This window comes from Phialemonium atrogriseum, assembly GCF_030411735.1.
Source record: "Phialemonium atrogriseum strain 8032-3 unplaced genomic scaffold QBC33scaffold_1, whole genome shotgun sequence".
Taxonomy (NCBI): Eukaryota; Fungi; Ascomycota; class Sordariomycetes; order Cephalothecales; family Cephalothecaceae; genus Phialemonium; species Phialemonium atrogriseum.
In genome coordinates this window covers 2,498,653-2,513,771 of record NW_026848138.1, presented here as the reverse complement: position 1 = coordinate 2,513,771, position 15,119 = coordinate 2,498,653, and the positions used below count along the sequence as shown (strand labels likewise).

At 55.6% G+C, this 15,119-nt stretch overlaps 7 protein-coding genes across 7 annotated transcripts; 3 read left to right on the top strand and 4 right to left on the bottom strand.

Moving 5' to 3' along the window:
• Positions 1–431: 431 nt before the first annotated feature.
• QBC33DRAFT_35683 (SART-1 protein) lies at positions 432–2,757 on the bottom strand. Its single transcript, XM_060423881.1, has 2 exons — positions 1,858–2,757; positions 432–1,787 (listed from the first exon to the last, which is right to left on the bottom strand). The coding sequence occupies exons 1-2, from the start codon at positions 2,672–2,674 to the stop codon at positions 616–618; spliced, it is 1,989 nt and encodes a 662-aa protein (XP_060289164.1). The 5' UTR covers positions 2,675–2,757; the 3' UTR covers positions 432–615.
• Positions 2,758–3,890: 1,133 nt separating this feature from the next.
• On the top strand, positions 3,891–6,175 carry QBC33DRAFT_554390 (family 15 glycosyl hydrolase; the record flags this gene model as incomplete). Its single annotated transcript, XM_060429508.1, has 6 exons — positions 3,891–4,206; positions 4,275–4,496; positions 4,568–4,715; positions 4,771–4,844; positions 4,906–5,037; positions 5,094–6,175. 6 exons carry the CDS (start codon positions 3,891–3,893, stop codon positions 6,173–6,175), a joined length of 1,974 nt encoding a protein of 657 aa, XP_060289163.1.
• A 105-nt stretch (positions 6,176–6,280) lies between these two features.
• On the bottom strand, positions 6,281–7,718 carry QBC33DRAFT_615487 (nicotinamide riboside kinase 1). Its single transcript, XM_060432634.1, has 3 exons — positions 7,265–7,718; positions 7,086–7,191; positions 6,281–6,938 (listed from the first exon to the last, which is right to left on the bottom strand). Exons 1-3 carry the CDS (start codon positions 7,402–7,404, stop codon positions 6,387–6,389), a joined length of 798 nt encoding a protein of 265 aa, XP_060289162.1. The 5' UTR covers positions 7,405–7,718; the 3' UTR covers positions 6,281–6,386.
• On the top strand, positions 7,719–9,110 carry QBC33DRAFT_522936 (PTH2-domain-containing protein). Its single transcript, XM_060426579.1, has 2 exons — positions 7,719–8,246; positions 8,326–9,110. Exons 1-2 carry the CDS (start codon positions 7,889–7,891, stop codon positions 8,649–8,651), a joined length of 684 nt encoding a protein of 227 aa, XP_060289161.1. The 5' UTR covers positions 7,719–7,888; the 3' UTR covers positions 8,652–9,110.
• On the bottom strand, positions 8,933–10,894 carry QBC33DRAFT_484409 (BING4CT-domain-containing protein). Its single transcript, XM_060425396.1, has 2 exons — positions 10,076–10,894; positions 8,933–10,013 (listed from the first exon to the last, which is right to left on the bottom strand). Exons 1-2 carry the CDS (start codon positions 10,793–10,795, stop codon positions 9,042–9,044), a joined length of 1,692 nt encoding a protein of 563 aa, XP_060289160.1. The 5' UTR covers positions 10,796–10,894; the 3' UTR covers positions 8,933–9,041.
• Positions 10,895–11,004: 110 nt separating this feature from the next.
• On the top strand, positions 11,005–13,887 carry QBC33DRAFT_522932 (uncharacterized protein). The gene is made up of 2 exons (XM_060426578.1): positions 11,005–11,233; positions 11,345–13,887. The coding sequence occupies exons 1-2, from the start codon at positions 11,122–11,124 to the stop codon at positions 13,702–13,704; spliced, it is 2,472 nt and encodes an 823-aa protein (XP_060289159.1). The 5' UTR covers positions 11,005–11,121; the 3' UTR covers positions 13,705–13,887.
• Positions 13,776–15,111, bottom strand: QBC33DRAFT_522930 (CobW/HypB/UreG, nucleotide-binding domain-containing protein). The gene is made up of 2 exons (XM_060426577.1): positions 14,756–15,111; positions 13,776–14,582 (listed from the first exon to the last, which is right to left on the bottom strand). Exons 1-2 carry the CDS (start codon positions 14,929–14,931, stop codon positions 13,943–13,945), a joined length of 816 nt encoding a protein of 271 aa, XP_060289158.1. The 5' UTR covers positions 14,932–15,111; the 3' UTR covers positions 13,776–13,942.
• Positions 15,112–15,119: the final 8 nt, after the last annotated feature.

The following is a 15,119-nucleotide window of genomic DNA, read 5'->3' as shown; positions in this document are numbered from 1 at the left end:
GTCTACACCGGGGACAAGCGAATCCCGTTGTCTTCTCCGGCACTGGGCAAGTGCCCTGCCGCAGGGTCCCGGAAGGCGCACCCGGACATGCCCAAGCCGCTCAGCATCAAGAAGGGATGGTCCGAGGTCGAGGATAGGGGAACATAGGGGCACATGCATCGCCGACTTGGTTGCCGAGTCCGGCATGACTGCTGGAGGTATCTGCTCTCAGCTGCCTGATCATCATGGCAACCAGTGATCAGAAGGTAGGTGAGGTATAAGTCGTTTTCCCTCTTTTCCTGTCACTTCTTCAAGTTCTTTTACATGGGGTATAGAGTTACGGAGTCAACTTTGTATAGTATCATATGAAAACGGGAAAGGAGGCTAGGGGGCTACAGGGGGGTCATTGTTCCCTCACCTGCACGTTTTGTAAAGATCATGGCAATGCTAAGGACTCTGTCGATCCCACGATGGCTGAGTGTAATTGACAGATAAGCGGTTCGCATCCGTGTCAGCACAGGCAAGAATAAATAAACAGTTGCGAGTAGAATGGAGGGTAAGAGGCACCTTTTAGATTCCCACCCTGGAGGTCTAATAATTAGAATAAACATGCATGATCTCCCGTCCCCAGCATCATCAAGCAAGTCGAACGCCGGCTTCCCTGCGCTTCTTGAGCTGTTGCGCGGCGGCAGAGCTCATGCCAACATTCTGGCTAACGTCCAGCATGCTCTGGGACTCCCGCCGCTTCTCATCCTCAATCTTCTTGAGTCGCTTGTCCGTCTTGCCCTTGCCACTCCCCTTGCCGTGGAACTGGTGGCTGAGGTGCTTGAACGCTTCCTTCTGGTCCAGGCTGCGTCCGTAGTCGTCAAAGTACTTGAGCTCCACGGTCGGCTTGTATCCCTCTCTGTATAGCTGGTCCATGATTCGCGACTGGTGCTGGTCCCGCATCGTATTCTGTTGCCTCTGCCAGTCCTCGCGATCCCGAACAGACATCCGGTCAAGTCGACCGCTGGCCCGGTCACGCTCGCGCTGAACCTTGACTTCCTCGTCAAACTGCGACATACGCCGATTGAGTTCGGCAAGGAAAAGCTGCTTTCTGCGGAACTGTTCGTTTCGCTCGGTGCCATGCTCATCTTTAAGCAAGCCGCGGTCCTTTAGGAGTTTCAGTGCCGCGCCCATCCCTTGCGAAATCGACTCCTCTTCTTCCACTCCCGTTGTTGTCATGCCTAGAGCGGTACTTTGTTCTCGATCGGGGGATTCCTCCTTAACCACCGCGGCATCCCTCATAACCTCATCTTCGTCTGACGAATCTTGGTCCATGGCAGTAACAGCCTGCTCCTCCGACTTGGGGTTCGGCCGGCGCTTGCGTTCCTCATTCTCACCGGGCTTCTGTAAGGTGTCCACAAAGCCTGTGATTTCATCCAGGACGATTCCCCCGGGTTGATCCCCAGCTTTCCCGTTTTCGGAACCTTGCTCCTGGCTCGCTTCCTCTCGAAGTTGTCTTGCAAGGTCTTCAGGCCGTGTTCGCTTCCGCTTCTTCAGGGCCTCTCTTCTGTGAAGAGCCAAGGAAGCCTGAAGGTCATCATCATCTACAAAGGACTCATCCACCGTTTTTCTCTTTTTAGAGAAAGAGCCGGCTCCAGAGTCGACATCCATAAGCTGGGCGTCGTCGCCGTTCGGTCCCTCGGTGGGTAGTAGCACGTCGTCTTCATCTACAGGGCGCTGCCTTGTAGTCTTGGATTTCTTCTTTTTCGGCTTCTTGACCTTGATTTCGGATATATCAAGGTAATCCGAGGGCGGGGCGTGCTCTGCCAAGTCATGCGTTAGTTGTTTGTCACTAGGGAGGAATAGGATTTTGATAGGAGAGAAACGACTTACCCAGCTCGGCAACGTCTAGGTTCTCGAACCTCCTCTTTTGAACTGGTCCGTCGAGAATATCCGCCAACTCGGTCGATGTTTCCAGCTGGTTTAACTTGAACAGCTTCTTCTTTTTGCCGCTAATCTCCTCGTCGTATTGGGCGAGGATGCTTCTCTCGCCAGTATCGTCAAAGTCGTTTGGATCATAGACAGGCTTCTTCTTCTTCAGCTCAAGCCTCTCCGTCAACTTCTCGCGCTCCCGTAGTTCTTGGTTCTCAAGTTCGTCCTCGCTCTCTTCCTCGTCCAGGACATTCGTGTCCTTCAGCGTAAGGACCTGCTCATCGCCATCGAGGAAGCTTGTCATGTCATGGCCGACTTTGATCCCGGCGATGTCTTTGGCAGTATACTCGGCCGCTGCCGCCGCCGCTGCTGCTGCTTCTGCCGCGGCCTTCTCCTCCAACTTTCTGGCCTTGGCAATCTTCTTCTGTCTCTTCTTCTGACTCATGAGCCATGACTTGGCATCGACGTCAGCCCCATCATCCAAGTCTCCCAATCCTTTCCCTTCGAGAACCGCAGAGCGCTGGGCTTTCTCTCGGGCTTTCTTGACGGCGGCCGCTTTCGCTTCACGCCTTTTCTTGGATTCTTCCGCCTCGCGGGTTTTTCGGAAATTGTCATATGCCTGTGCTTCGCGGGTTTCAAGGGTACTTGGAGCATCTTCATCGGGCTCTGGGGAGGCGGATTCGTCGCGGGTCGATGTGTCTGCTCCGGGGACGGGCAAGAGCTTCATGCCCATCGACTTCCGGAGCTTGTTGACCTCCTCGATAGATGCTGCATCCATGGTGGCGGTCTTGTTCCTTGGAGTTGTTGAAAATGGGTCGCAAGAGAGATACGCAACTCTCCTGAGAAGATAAGTTCTGCAAGGGTCTGCAAGGCTACACTCCAGCCTGAACTTGTATTCTCTACCTAGTGGGAGCTTTTGGTAGCCCGTGCACCGGTTACGTCAGCAAGCGTCCTTTTGCCGCCTTAAATTCGAAATTCTCATCGCCGACTTTTCCTCTCTTCTTTTTCTTTTTCTTCTCTACGGATCTGGTCCTCAGCGATCCTCTGCCCACCACGGTGGGTTCAGGGTTGATTGCTGAAGGCAGCTCGATAATTTAAGGAGCACATCTTTTAAACAGTGGTGTAAATCTTCCTATCGTCAGATCCCAGATCAATCAGGCTCTGGGGTGTCATGTTCGCGGTCAAACGCTGAGCGTGATGCCTCGGATGTCCTGTAGTCGTCATATTCCACCCCTTTCACCGAGATCGTCGATCTGTGAGGTTGAGGAAAACCATGATAGGCTGCATACTATCACCTTGCATCTTGTGTCCGGAGGCTTAGCACTATTTCTGGAGAGTACCGAGGCATTCTCCTGCCCTTGTCGAGTGACCCGAGTAGACCTGCCTACAACCCCCTCGGGTTTGTGGTCTTGGAGCCACACCGCCTTCATGGCAATGTAGTATGGATTTCGAAGCAAGCTGGAACGCTGGCTCAAATCACATAAAAAAACACCTGCTACCCTGTCAGCCGGGAAGCGTTTCCATTTTTGGCGGTAGTCGTCGGCAGTATCTGCGATGAGATGCTTCCGAGGCCGAAGCACCTATCATGTAGAATGACGGACCGATTTGATCACCGGGCACCTCAGGTCAAGAAACGCCGTCTTGTCGGCCCTGGGGAAGTATCCGTGGCTTGATTCGGTAGCAGACTCCAAATCCGAAGATTGTCCTGTTACACCTTCCAATGATAATGGCAATTCTCCTCCACTACCCCACACCCCCAACTACACCCCAGCTCCTCGACGCAGGCACGGAGAGTATGTGACATGCAGACGGCACGACATCGGTGCTTCTTGGGCGAAGACGACGGACAGCAAGCTGTTGGCCACTTCCATCCAGGGGTATCCCCATGATCATCGAGCCGTGTTTGGTCCGTCGTGTGTTGGTCGGCCCTTTCTCCGCATTGCCACCTCCCAGTAGGCGACGATGAAGGTTCAAGGTCAATATAAATATCAAACATGGAAGTCCTCACCAGCTATGGGCTGTGCCTACCCTCCAGCAACAGTACCAGCCTCGTTGAACCCATCATGCGTACTGTCTCATCCCTGTTGCTTCTAGGCACGTTAGCCTTCCAGGCCGTTTTAAGCCGTCCTGAAGCCGTGCGCATCAAGCGGGAGGGCGAGATCCTGAAGAGATCGGTCGACTCCTTCATTGCTACCGAAAGTCCCATTGCCCTCCGGAACCTCCTTTGCAACATTGGCACTGATGGTTGCCATGCTTCGGCGGCTGCCTCGGGCGTCGTCATTGCCAGTCCATCAACGGACAATCCAGACTGTCAGTCTTCTCTTCCCCACCGCAACCTCTACTGCGTATATATTGTTGGATGTTGATGCTGCTTGTAGACTATTACACCTGGATCAGAGACTCAGCCTTGGTCTTCAAATGCATAGTAGATACCGTCGGCAATGAATATAGCCCCGACCTTCAGGAGCAGATCCAGAATTATGTTACTTCTCAAGCGAAGCTTCAGGGCGTTTCCAATCCTTCTGGCTCGCTATATGACGGCGCGGGCCTGGGAGAGCCGAAGTTCCACGCAAATCTGACCGAGTACACTGACCCATGGGGTAAGTAAAAGACATGGTGCGAGGTTGACCAACCTATCTATGAAGGCCAGTGATACTAACATGGAGATCAGGTCGACCTCAACGAGATGGTCCAGCCCTTCGAGCTATTGCTATGATTAACTATGCCAACTGGCTGGTAAACAATGGCTACTCGTCCACAGCTTCTAGCATTCTTTGGCCCGTTATTCACAACGATCTTGCCTATGTGGCCGAGTATTGGTAATAGACTTCCATCCTTCTCATCTTCTCGAGGACGAATGACTAACGGCAAAAGGAACCAAACTGGCTTTGACCTTTGGGAAGAAGTCCAGGGCAGCTCCTTCTTCACTGTGGCCAACCAGCATCGATGTATGTATGATTAACTACGCACCCTCTTGACTTGTTTCTTGACTGACTGATCCTGCAATAGCTCTGGTCGAAGGCAGTGCCCTGGCGAAGTCGCTCGGCACGTCTTGCAGCTACTGTGATGAGGTCGCGCCTCACATACTCTGCTTCCTCCAGAGCTTCTGGTCAACCGCGGGCGGTTACATAATTGCTAATAGTGGGTGTTTCATTGAAACTCATATTCCTGTCAATGCCTCTGACACTCTACAACAGTCAACGCTAGCGGTCGAAGTGGGAAGGACGCAAACACGATCCTAGGCTCGATCCATACCTTCGATCCGACGGTTGGATGTGATGCTAGCACTTTCCAGCCATGCAGCGACAAGGCCTTGGCCAACCACAAGGTCGTCACTGACTCATTCCGTTCCATCTACTCAATCAACAAGGGGATTGCTCAGGGGAAAGCCGTAACTATTGGCCGATATCCAGAAGACATTTACTACAAAGGGAACCCCTGGTATCTCAGCACTCTCGCGGCAGCCGAGCAGCTGTACGATGCTCTGCACGTTTGGGATAAGCAAGGATCGATCACCGTCACCTCGACATCTCTGGCTTTCTTCAAGGATTTAGTCCCCTCGGTGTCGGCAGGAACATACGACGCCGGGTCTTCCACTTACACGGCGCTCCACGGCGCGGTTCAAGCATATGCCGACGGCTACTTTGATATCGTCGCAACTTACGCCCAGGCCAACGGGTCCCTTTCCGAGCAGTTTGACAGGAACAGCGGAAGCCCTCTGTCGGCATACGACCTGACCTGGTCATACGCGTCCTTCCTCACCGCTGCCGCCCGTCGGGCTGGCGTAGCTCCGTCCTCCTGGAATGCCGGCTCCGGCAATTCTCTTCCTGAATCTTGCTTGGCGACCTCGATCATCGGCACATACTCTTCAGCAACCTCGACCAGCTTCCCCAGTTCTCAGACGCCCCAGATAGGCATACCCACTTCAGGAACCATCAGCACGACCACGCCATGTGCCACCCCGACGTCTGTGGCCGTGACATTCAACGAGTTTGTAACGACCACTCCGGGCCAGACAATCAAGATTGTCGGAGACATTGACGGGCTGGGCAACTGGGACACAGGCAACGCCGTTGCTCTGAGTGCTTCACAATACACGTCCAGCAACCCACTCTGGAGCGCGACCATCGACCTGGGGGCCGGTCAGGTCATCCAGTACAAGTACATCAATGTTGGGGCAGACGGTTCGGTCAGCTGGGAGTCTGACCCCAATCACACCTACACCGTTCCCGTGAGTTGTTCGACTGCGGTGACCAAGACGGATAGGTGGCAATCTTAGGTAGTCTCTACTGCTGGCATTTTTGGGGCCGCATGTGGTACCAGCGTATCGACCATTTTTGCCTTCCGGTTACTGGAGTTTGCAGCGTCACTGTTGCCGAGTTGAGGACAGATGGTTGCACTACATGCGGGTGTTATTATCTATGAGACATCCAACTCTTGTACAAGTACCTATTGGCCAAAACATTTCTTATCTGCGAATGAAATGCTGCTTAGTCAAAGGACATCCTCCCAACAAAAGCCTCCAAATCCCCCATGATAGTATCAACAGCCCATTCCAGCGTCGTCTCCATATCAACGTCCAGCCCCTTACCCAGCTGCACGCGTATCCGCTCCCGGGCCAGGACGTCCCGCCTCGGCTCCCCCTGCACGTCGCCGCCCTCAAACAGCCACGCGTGCGCCGCCTCGTAGTTGGGCCACACCACGCGGTCCACGTACCCCGGCGGGTCCCGCCAGAAGCCCTCGAGCGTCACGTACCCGTCGCGCGTCGCGCGCCGCCGCGTTGCCGCCGCGCGGCTCGCTAGCAGGAACAGGCGCACGTCGATGGCGTCCGTCACGGGCGCCACCGACGCGCTGTAGAGGAGGAACCCGTCGAGGAGGCACAGCCGTCGCGCGCCGCCGCCGCCGCCGCCGCCGAGGATCGCGTGCCCTGGTTGCCCCGGCTGCAGCCATGCCTCGACGCGGGCGCGCAGGGAGGCGATTTTGGCGTCGGACACGGGGCATGGGCCGACGCTGTTCTGGTCCTCCTTCGAGTGTACGTCTGGCTGCGGAGGGGAGGGGGTGGTGAGCGGGGGCGAGCTGGTAGGCGGGGGGTAGCGGTCATGGCGGCGGGGGAGGGCAGCGGGGAAGCCGCAGCCGTGGTCGGCGCGGGAGGTGGTGGGGGGGGAGGAAAGGGGTAACCTGGGACTGACTGGGAATGTGCCCGTGGCGCGGATGTGGGAGAGCGCCCTCACCATGTCCGGCACGGAGATGGCTTCTGGACAGTCCCAGTCTACTAGGCCGTCTTTCAGTGGTAGTCTGGGGAGATGTGTTAGCTAGGTAGCGGAGGGCGATGTTATGGAATTTAGATGGGGAATAGCAGCCAGCTTACTGATCCTCGGGTTTGTAGAAATCATCTTCGTGGAGGATGAAGGTGTTGGGGAAGATGTCTCGAAGAAGCCTGGCCAAGGTAGTTTTGCCGCTCGAGGAGCACCCGCTAATACCGATCACCACAGCCCGCTCTTTGCCCATTCTCGACCGACTTCACCTGTCGCTGCACTATAAGGCGGTCGGCGTGATGGTGGGTAGCCAGTCAGTCAAGAGGGCTGTTGCTCCCTGGAGGCAACTTGATATATACGATGCTAAATTTCCATTCATCTGCGAAAGCCTGATTAAACACACCGTCCTCCAGGAGTCTGTCTCGTGGAAACGAAGCCAAGCACAGCAACTGAGTATACGAGCTTAGAAATTATAAGAGTAACACCCCATTCACGGATAGTCTAAAGGAGGCGGCAGACTTATGCTGATTAGGTAAGCTGATGATGCTAAGGTACAATACAATGACCGTTTGGAAGTGGAAAGAAAAACCCCAACGATATTTCTCCAAAATTCAAACACCCACCTACGGCTTGATTCTAAGATTGGAGAACTCGAGATCAAACGACGTAAAGCCGTGAGACCGATCCGACAACCAGCCGAAGGCATCTTGCGCGCACCGCGCCTCACCTCGATCAAGATGTCCGACCGGCAAACCACCACCGTCCTAATCTCATCCACACTCGTGGCCTTCCTGTCGGGCTTCATGTTCGGCGTCTACTCCATCCGGGGTTACCTGATCTCGCCGATGCTTGTCCAGGAGCGGCGGGCCAACCTCGAGGACCCAGTCGAGAGCGAGGAGTCAGATATTGACGAGGACGACACCATCCTCGACCATGCGCCGAACTGGACCAACGGCGAGGAGGCAGACCGTAGGCAGGGCCTGCGTGCGCCGGCCCGGGCTGCTGCCCCGGCGGCCCCTGCGGAACCGGTTGTTGATGCTACCGAGGAGTGCAAGCTCGTTCTGGTTGTGCGAACTGATCTTGGCATGACCAAGGGTATGGCCTTCCTCGCTTTACCCACTATCTCCTTGTATCGTTCTTCCCAGGAAACTGACCCGTTCTTCTCTCTCCACAGGCAAGATTGCAGCGCAATGCGGCCACGCAACACTGGCATGCTACAAAACCCTCCTCAAGGCTTCCGCAAAGGCGCCCAACGGCCCTCAGGCTCGGCTACTCAAGAAGTGGGAGAAGTACGGCCAAGCCAAGATCGCCGTGCAGACCAAGAGCCAGGACGAGATGATGGAACTTATGGGCAAGGCCCGCAGCTTGGGTGTCACGGCCGAAGTCATCCAAGACGCTGGACGGACCCAGATTGAGGCGGGGAGCCTGACGGTGCTCGGTGTCGGGCCAGCGCCGAAGAGTTTGGTGGACGGTATTACTGGCCATCTGAAGTTGCTCTGAGCGGATGTAGAGACAACCAGGACATGCACGGCAACATTTTGTCCGGCGAATGGTTCCCTCAACGTCGGACCTTGGGTCTGTGTGGAGGAATCTGGACAATGCCCGGATGCCAGAGCTCAAGTCTGATGACACCTGAGCTCTCTGTATATTTAGGTACGTATAGGGCCACTAGGTACGCACACGTAGATGTATCGGGGACTCTAATACCTCACAGCAGGTAAAGCCTACTGTAGGCAGAAGAAGACAAAGAGTCCAGGCGCTCGGAAGGGAAAACTCAGACACTGGGATAGAGGATAAATAGAGGCATTGGGACATGGGGACTGACAGGAGACGCTCCCAGACAAGTCACGTCGCCGAAGATAAACCGGGGTATCATATGTACACATTGGACTAATCTTTCCTCGCGAATCTCGCCAACGCGGGCCCCAGCTCGGCCTTCTTCTCCTCGTGCTTCTTGCCCTTCTTTTCCTGTTGCTCCTTCCAGATCTCCTCCACCTTGAGTCTCTTCTCGTCTATAATGTTCTTCTTCCTCTGCTTTCTCAGGTACTTTTTCAGCGCGGTGTTCTTGCCCCTGGCGCGATTCCTGATTTCCTCGGCAATGTCGACGGGAGGGGCGTCCAAGTCCTTGTCCGCTTGACGCTGCTGTTCCGACCGCAGATCTAGGTTTCCGATGAAGTTGGGGTCCAGGGAGATCATCTCCGGTTGGAGCTTGTTGAGCAGCGCCCTCACTTCGCCCTCCTGCCGTTGCTTGGTCGTCTCGAAGGGGTTCACTTCCAGGGCATCGTAGTTCGCCTCGCCCGCCCCGGGTATGATGATGGACGAGAAGCCCTCGTCGTGGCCCAGTCCCAAGACATCTTCGAAGGGGCACCACCGAACCCTTTCGATAGCCTTCCCCTCTCCTCCCCAGGCCATATACGGACTCTGGACTTTTTCCTGAGTTGGGCTGTCTTTTGAGAACAGCCCTTTCCAAATAGTTGCCCGAGTGCCCCAGGATACAGCTGTCAGGCCTGTGTCCGAAATGGATACGGACGACGCCGGCGATCTGGTGAAATAATTATTCACCTCCTTGAACATGCGGATATCCCACACGGCCATCCTCATATCCTGGCCCGTCGAAACCATATATCTGCCTTCGCGGTCCACGGCCAGTGAGCGGACTGGTCCCCTGTGCGCTAGTAACTTCACTAGAGGTTCTGTAGAGCTCGGCGACCATAGCGTCACCGTGCCGTTCTGGTGACCAACGTGCATTACGCCGTTGTAGGGGTTCTGAGTGAGTGATGCGGGAGTACCCATCTTTGTAGGGATCTCCGCGACGATCTGGCCCGTGGATACGTCGTGGTATTTTAGGGTACCCTGGATGGCCTGGGGGAGATTGGTCTTAGCAAACGGGCCAACACCGGGGACCACGAAGGGGCAGGACTCACCAGAGTAGCTAGCAGGAAGTGGTAGGGGAGGAACTCCATGTGGGAAACCTCCTGGTGCTTCGTGAGACAATGGAGCTCGACGCCGTTGTGATCGTAGATGTAGCAATGCTTCTTCTGAGCAACGGCAAAGTACTGGTCGTTGTGTAGCCATCGTACGTCCCTCACAGTCTCATTCAACTGCAATTCGCAGCCCAGCTTTCCCTCGCGCCAATCCATCGTCGCAACATGGCCTTTCCTGCCCGCGAGCAGCAATGCCCTGCCGTTCCTCGTGTACTCGCAGATATAAGGGCCCAGAGTATCTAGCTTGAGGTCGAACTTCTTCTGGGCCGTTGCGATGGAGACGTCTTTCTCGACCTCGTCCTGGCGCACACGGTATGTCCTCTCCAACTCGGTCTCGGGTTCCAAGAACCCACTCGTATTTTCGTGTAGGATCTCGGCATCCTTTGCCTTGAGAGCAGCATCCTGGAACTTGTTCTCGAGCAACTTGAGATTGCTGCGGAGCTTCTTGTCCCGGACGCGCTTGACATCGATCGTGCGACCCCTTCCATAAGCCTTCTGGGCTTCCTTTATGCGGCGGGCCTTCTGCTGCTCTTCTTTTGCCCTAAAATCTGTCCTCGCACCAATGGCAAGGGCGCCGTTTGGCTGGGATCCGAGTGAGGGGATAACGGCTGTCTCCTGGCCCTCCATGTTGCTCCGGCTCGTCGAGAGTTGAATTAGCATGTAATTGAATGTCGAGTTGCGAGCAACTTTTTTTCGTCCTTATCGAATCGGAAGTCCCACTCTTGAAGAATGGCGAAACAATGATTGGTTTAAAATTAATATGTGGGTAATGTTCAGAAGCCGCCCGCAGTGCGATAAGATAAGCAAGGACTTATCGCACAAAAAAATTGCCCCTCCACAAGGGTGCATCCCTCGATATTTCCATTGCACTTACACCTAAGGCAAGAGCTTGTGTTAGTCTTCCGCCAAAAGACGAATCCCCGAAATCCCAAATTCCCAACGTGGCTTCCCTCCCATTTAGGTTCAAATCTGGTGGTGACGGCAAGATGTCCGGCCCCGTGGCATCCGCCCACTCTCACCGAGCGACCACCAAGGTCTCCAACAAACCGTTCAAGTCTCGAGCGGCGACAAAAGGGGCTTTGCGGCGGTTGGCAAAAGGTATGAGTCACGCCGAATCTTCTTGACATGTATTTCGGACTGGGTGGATGGGGTATATGAGGAAAGCATGGTTCATCTCTACCGGCGGGCTGACGAATCTCTTCCTCTCAGGCAAAGTGTCAACCGAATTTGGCCAGCGCAAGACACCTCACCAGCAAGTCATGTCCAAGCTCGATCGCCGGAACCAGGCCAAGCAACGGCAACTGGAGAAGCACAAGGAGCATCAGAGAGAGAATTCGGTGTTCTCTGCCAAGGATGGGGCTCCGAGGAACGTCGCCGTTATCCCCCTCTGCCACGACGGCGACGCCAAAGCTGCGATTGGCCATCTGAACGAGTGCCTCGACATCACAGCCGAGATAGGGAACGGCTGCGTTAGAGTACCTGTCGACAGATTCAAACAGAAGGTCCAATATATCCCTCTAGAGCGGGATCTCTCGGCATGTCTTGATGCTGCCAGGGTAGCCGACTTTGTGGTGTTGATCCTCTCCGCCGAAGTCGAGGTTGACGACCTTGGCGAGCTCATTCTGCGAAGTGTCGAGAGCCAGGGACTGTCTACCCTCTTTACAGTCGTGCAGGGCCTCAACAAAGTCGAGCCTGCGAAACAAAGATTGTCGACCCTGGCGTCGCTGAAGAGCTACATTACGCATTTCCACCCCGAGCAGGAAAAGTTGTATAATCTCGAAAACAGACAGGAGTGCAGCAATCTGATGAGGTCGCTATGCAGTACGACACCTAAGGGAATTAGGTGGCGAGATGAGCGGAGTTGGATGCTCGTCGAGGAGGTCCAATTCCCAGCCCAAGATTCTCAGTCGGCCGTTCTTACAGGAGTTGTGAGAGGAAGGGGTCTCAAAGCTGACCGCCTCGTCCAAGTCGGCGACTGGGGCACGTTTCAAATCGAGAAGATAACCGCGGCACCGATCGCGGCGAGGCGGAAGAGGGCCGAAGACAGCATGGCCGTCGATGCTGAGGCTCCGGAAGAAATTCTCGATACTCCAGGAGATGATTGCGATGACCTGGAGGAGCTTGCGCCAGAGAATCATGCCATAGATGGTGATGAGGATGAGGATATGGATGCCGATGCGGCCACCACCGTCACAGAGTCCATGAAAAAGGGGGTCCTGCTCGATGATCATCATTACTTCTCCGACGACGAAAGTCATATACCAAAAACACCGAAGAAGCTACCCAAGGGAACGTCGGCATACCAGGCAGCATGGTACCTGGAAGACGATGTATCAGACTCCGGCTCCGACCTTGATGATCACGAAATGAAAGACGTAGAGGAGGAACCCGCGAGGCCTGAAGATGGAATGGAAGGATACGCAGATGATGCCCAGACTGAAGGTGGACCTTCCGAATACCCCCAGTCAGTCAAGTTCGAAGAACTCGACGAACTCGACGATGCTGCGCAGCTGGAGGCGTTCCGAGCCAAGAAGCGAGACGATGAAGCTCAGGACGATATGGAGTTCCCCGACGAAATCGAGCTTCACCCTAATGCTCTAGCAAGAGAGCGATTGCTCAAGTACCGGGGACTGAAGAGCCTGAGGACCAGCCCGTGGATGGAAGATGCAGACCGCAGTTTCGAACCAGAAAATTGGCAACGCTTGTTGCGGATTCCTGACTATCAGGCCTCTCGGATCAAGTCGGTACGGGAAGCATTAGTCGGCGGCGTCGCACCCGGGACTCGGGTCCATGTCCATCTTCGGGCAGTTCCGACTTCACTCCGGGAGTTGTACAACCCCGATCGGCCGTTGACGCTGTTCTCTCTGCTGCGTCACGAGCACAAGCAAACTTCGGTCAACTTCCTCATAAATCTGAGCTCCGACTACCCCGATTCTATCAAATCGAAGGAGGAGCTCATCATCCAGTGCGGACCGCGGCGGTTTGTCGTGAACCCTCTCTTCTCACAGGGCGGAAACACGCAAAACGACGTCCACAAATACTGCAGGTTCCTGCACCCTGGGCAATCCGCCATCGCAACGTTCGTGGCCCCGGTTACGTGGGGTGCCGTCCCGACCCTCTTCTACAAGAGGACGGCCCCGGCCAGTGGCTCGGAAGGGGATGACGGTCCGAGTCCGCCCCTGACATTGATCGGAACCGGAACTTCCATGCAGCCGTCGACGGGCCGCGTCATTGCGAAGCGGGTCATCCTCACGGGACATCCGTACCACATCCACAAGAAGGTCGTCACCATCCGATACATGTTCTTCAACAGGGAGGACGTCGAGTGGTTCAAGGCCCTGCCGCTGTGGACGAAGAGGGGGCGGAGCGGTTATATGAAGGAGGCCCTCGGCACCCACGGCTATTTCAAGGCAACGTTCGATGCCAGGATCAACCCGCAGGATTCCATCGGCGTGAGTTTGTATAAGAGGGTCTGGCCTCGCAACGCAAGACCCTATTATGGTTCGTTGTTTGACCCTCCCGCGGAAGCGGCCGTTCGAGAAGAGGTCATGGTTGAGGATGTCTCATAGAAAGTCACGAAGCCCGGGGCTTCCCAAGTCAAATGATATGATGAATTCGTAAAGGAAATTAACCATGCTGTGTGCGGTGTACGGGATGTTCTTGTGGGATTTTTCTTTTTCTTTGTTTTACTTAGCCCCTAAGTCTACCTAGTTTGGCTAGCAGAGCCATTATAACATATAGTATGTTTGCAGTCTAAGTATCTCTGCCCCTCGTTTCAAAATCCCACAAGACCGGACGACCCCCTTCTCAGGCACCGAGGGCATCCAAGCCGGGTGTCGGCTTCGGCCCGCCATGCGCCCTACAGACCTCCTCGGCGCCGCTAGACCTCCAGGCACTGAGCATCAGATTGATGATGTGGTCGACGCCGACGCCCTTCTTGACCTGGCCGAACACGGTGGGGCCGCCCTCGCGCATCTTGCGGGCGTCCCTCTCCATGACGCCGAGGTCCGCGCCGACGGCCTCGGCCAGGTCCGTCTTGTTGACGACGAGCAGGTCGCTCTGGGTGATCCCCGGGCCCCCCTTCCGGGGTATCTTGTCGCCGCCGCTGACGTCGATGACGTAGATTATGTAGTCGGCCAGCTCGCGCGAGTAGTTGGCGGCGAGGTTGTCGCCGCCGCTCTCAATCAGCAGCAGGTCCGAGCTGAAGCGGGCGTGCAGGTCCTCGAGGGCGGCGAGGTTGGCGCTGATGTCCTCGCGCACCGCCGCGTGCGGGCACCCGCCCGTCTCGATGGCGCGGATCCGCTCGGCGGGGAGCGCGGCGTTGCGGGTCAGGAACTCGGCGTCCTCGCGCGTGAAGATGTCGTTGGTCACCGCCGCGATCGAGTACTTGTCCCGGAGTGCGAGGCAGAGCGCCAGCATCAGGGCGGTTTTACCGGAGCCGACGGGACTGTAGGGACGCAAGGCCGCGGGAGGGCATTGTGGTTAGCCAGTTGGGTCAGTTGGCTTGGCGCGCTTTGGGGTTGAAGCGGGAACAAGGGAGGAGAGCCAATAGGTTGTCATGAAGGGGGGTAGGATCAGAATTGCAGGCCAGGGGGAAGGCTGGATTGGATGGCTACCTACCCGCCAATGCCGACTGTGAAGGCTCTCTCGTTCCAATTCCTGCCCTCAATGATTGGCATCTCCCGTCCTAGGTAACTGCCAGGGCCGTCAAGAATTTCGTGGCTGTGGCCATGGTCGATCACAAGGCCATCATGGGAGTGGTCGTGAACTGCGTCGTGGAAATGACCAGAAAACATGGTCGAGTACAATGGTTGAGTGCAATGGTCTATATGGAGTCGGCAGAATAGGGCATCCAGTCAAGAAATCAGCCAACTAGGTATCGTTGGAGTTGTTGTTGATGACTGGCGCGGGGTATCAAGCTGTCGGTGATGTCACTTGATATGTTTTTCGTTGCGGGGAAATTGGAGATTGGGTGGTTGATTGG

Excerpts from the sequence above, each read along its gene's own strand:
- QBC33DRAFT_35683 (XM_060423881.1), bottom strand. The coding sequence starts at position 2,674 with ATGGATGCAGCATCTATCGAGGAGGTCAACAAGCTCCGGAAGTCGATG. Across the intron at positions 1,788-1,857 it reads CCTAGACGTTGCCGAGCTGG|AGCACGCCCCGCCCTCGGAT; the intron begins GTAAGTCGTTTC and ends ATGACTTGGCAG.
- QBC33DRAFT_615487 (XM_060432634.1), bottom strand. The coding sequence starts at position 7,404 with ATGGGCAAAGAGCGGGCTGTGGTGATCGGTATTAGCGGGTGCTCCTCG. Across the intron at positions 7,192-7,264 it reads TTCTACAAACCCGAGGATCA|ACTACCACTGAAAGACGGCC; the intron begins GTAAGCTGGCTG and ends ACATCTCCCCAG. Across the intron at positions 6,939-7,085 it reads GCGCCACGGGCACATTCCCA|CCAGACGTACACTCGAAGGA; the intron begins GTCAGTCCCAGG and ends TCCCCTCCGCAG.
- QBC33DRAFT_522936 (XM_060426579.1), top strand. The coding sequence starts at position 7,889 with ATGTCCGACCGGCAAACCACCACCGTCCTAATCTCATCCACACTCGTG. Across the intron at positions 8,247-8,325 it reads TGATCTTGGCATGACCAAGG|GCAAGATTGCAGCGCAATGC; the intron begins GTATGGCCTTCC and ends CTCTCTCCACAG.
- QBC33DRAFT_484409 (XM_060425396.1), bottom strand. The coding sequence starts at position 10,795 with ATGCTAATTCAACTCTCGACGAGCCGGAGCAACATGGAGGGCCAGGAG. Across the intron at positions 10,014-10,075 it reads ACTTCCTGCTAGCTACTCTG|GCCATCCAGGGTACCCTAAA; the intron begins GTGAGTCCTGCC and ends AATCTCCCCCAG.
- QBC33DRAFT_522932 (XM_060426578.1), top strand. The coding sequence starts at position 11,122 with ATGTCCGGCCCCGTGGCATCCGCCCACTCTCACCGAGCGACCACCAAG. Across the intron at positions 11,234-11,344 it reads TTTGCGGCGGTTGGCAAAAG|GCAAAGTGTCAACCGAATTT; the intron begins GTATGAGTCACG and ends TCTTCCTCTCAG.
- QBC33DRAFT_522930 (XM_060426577.1), bottom strand. The coding sequence starts at position 14,931 with ATGTTTTCTGGTCATTTCCACGACGCAGTTCACGACCACTCCCATGAT. Across the intron at positions 14,583-14,755 it reads TTCACAGTCGGCATTGGCGG|TCCCGTCGGCTCCGGTAAAA; the intron begins GTAGGTAGCCAT and ends GCGTCCCTACAG.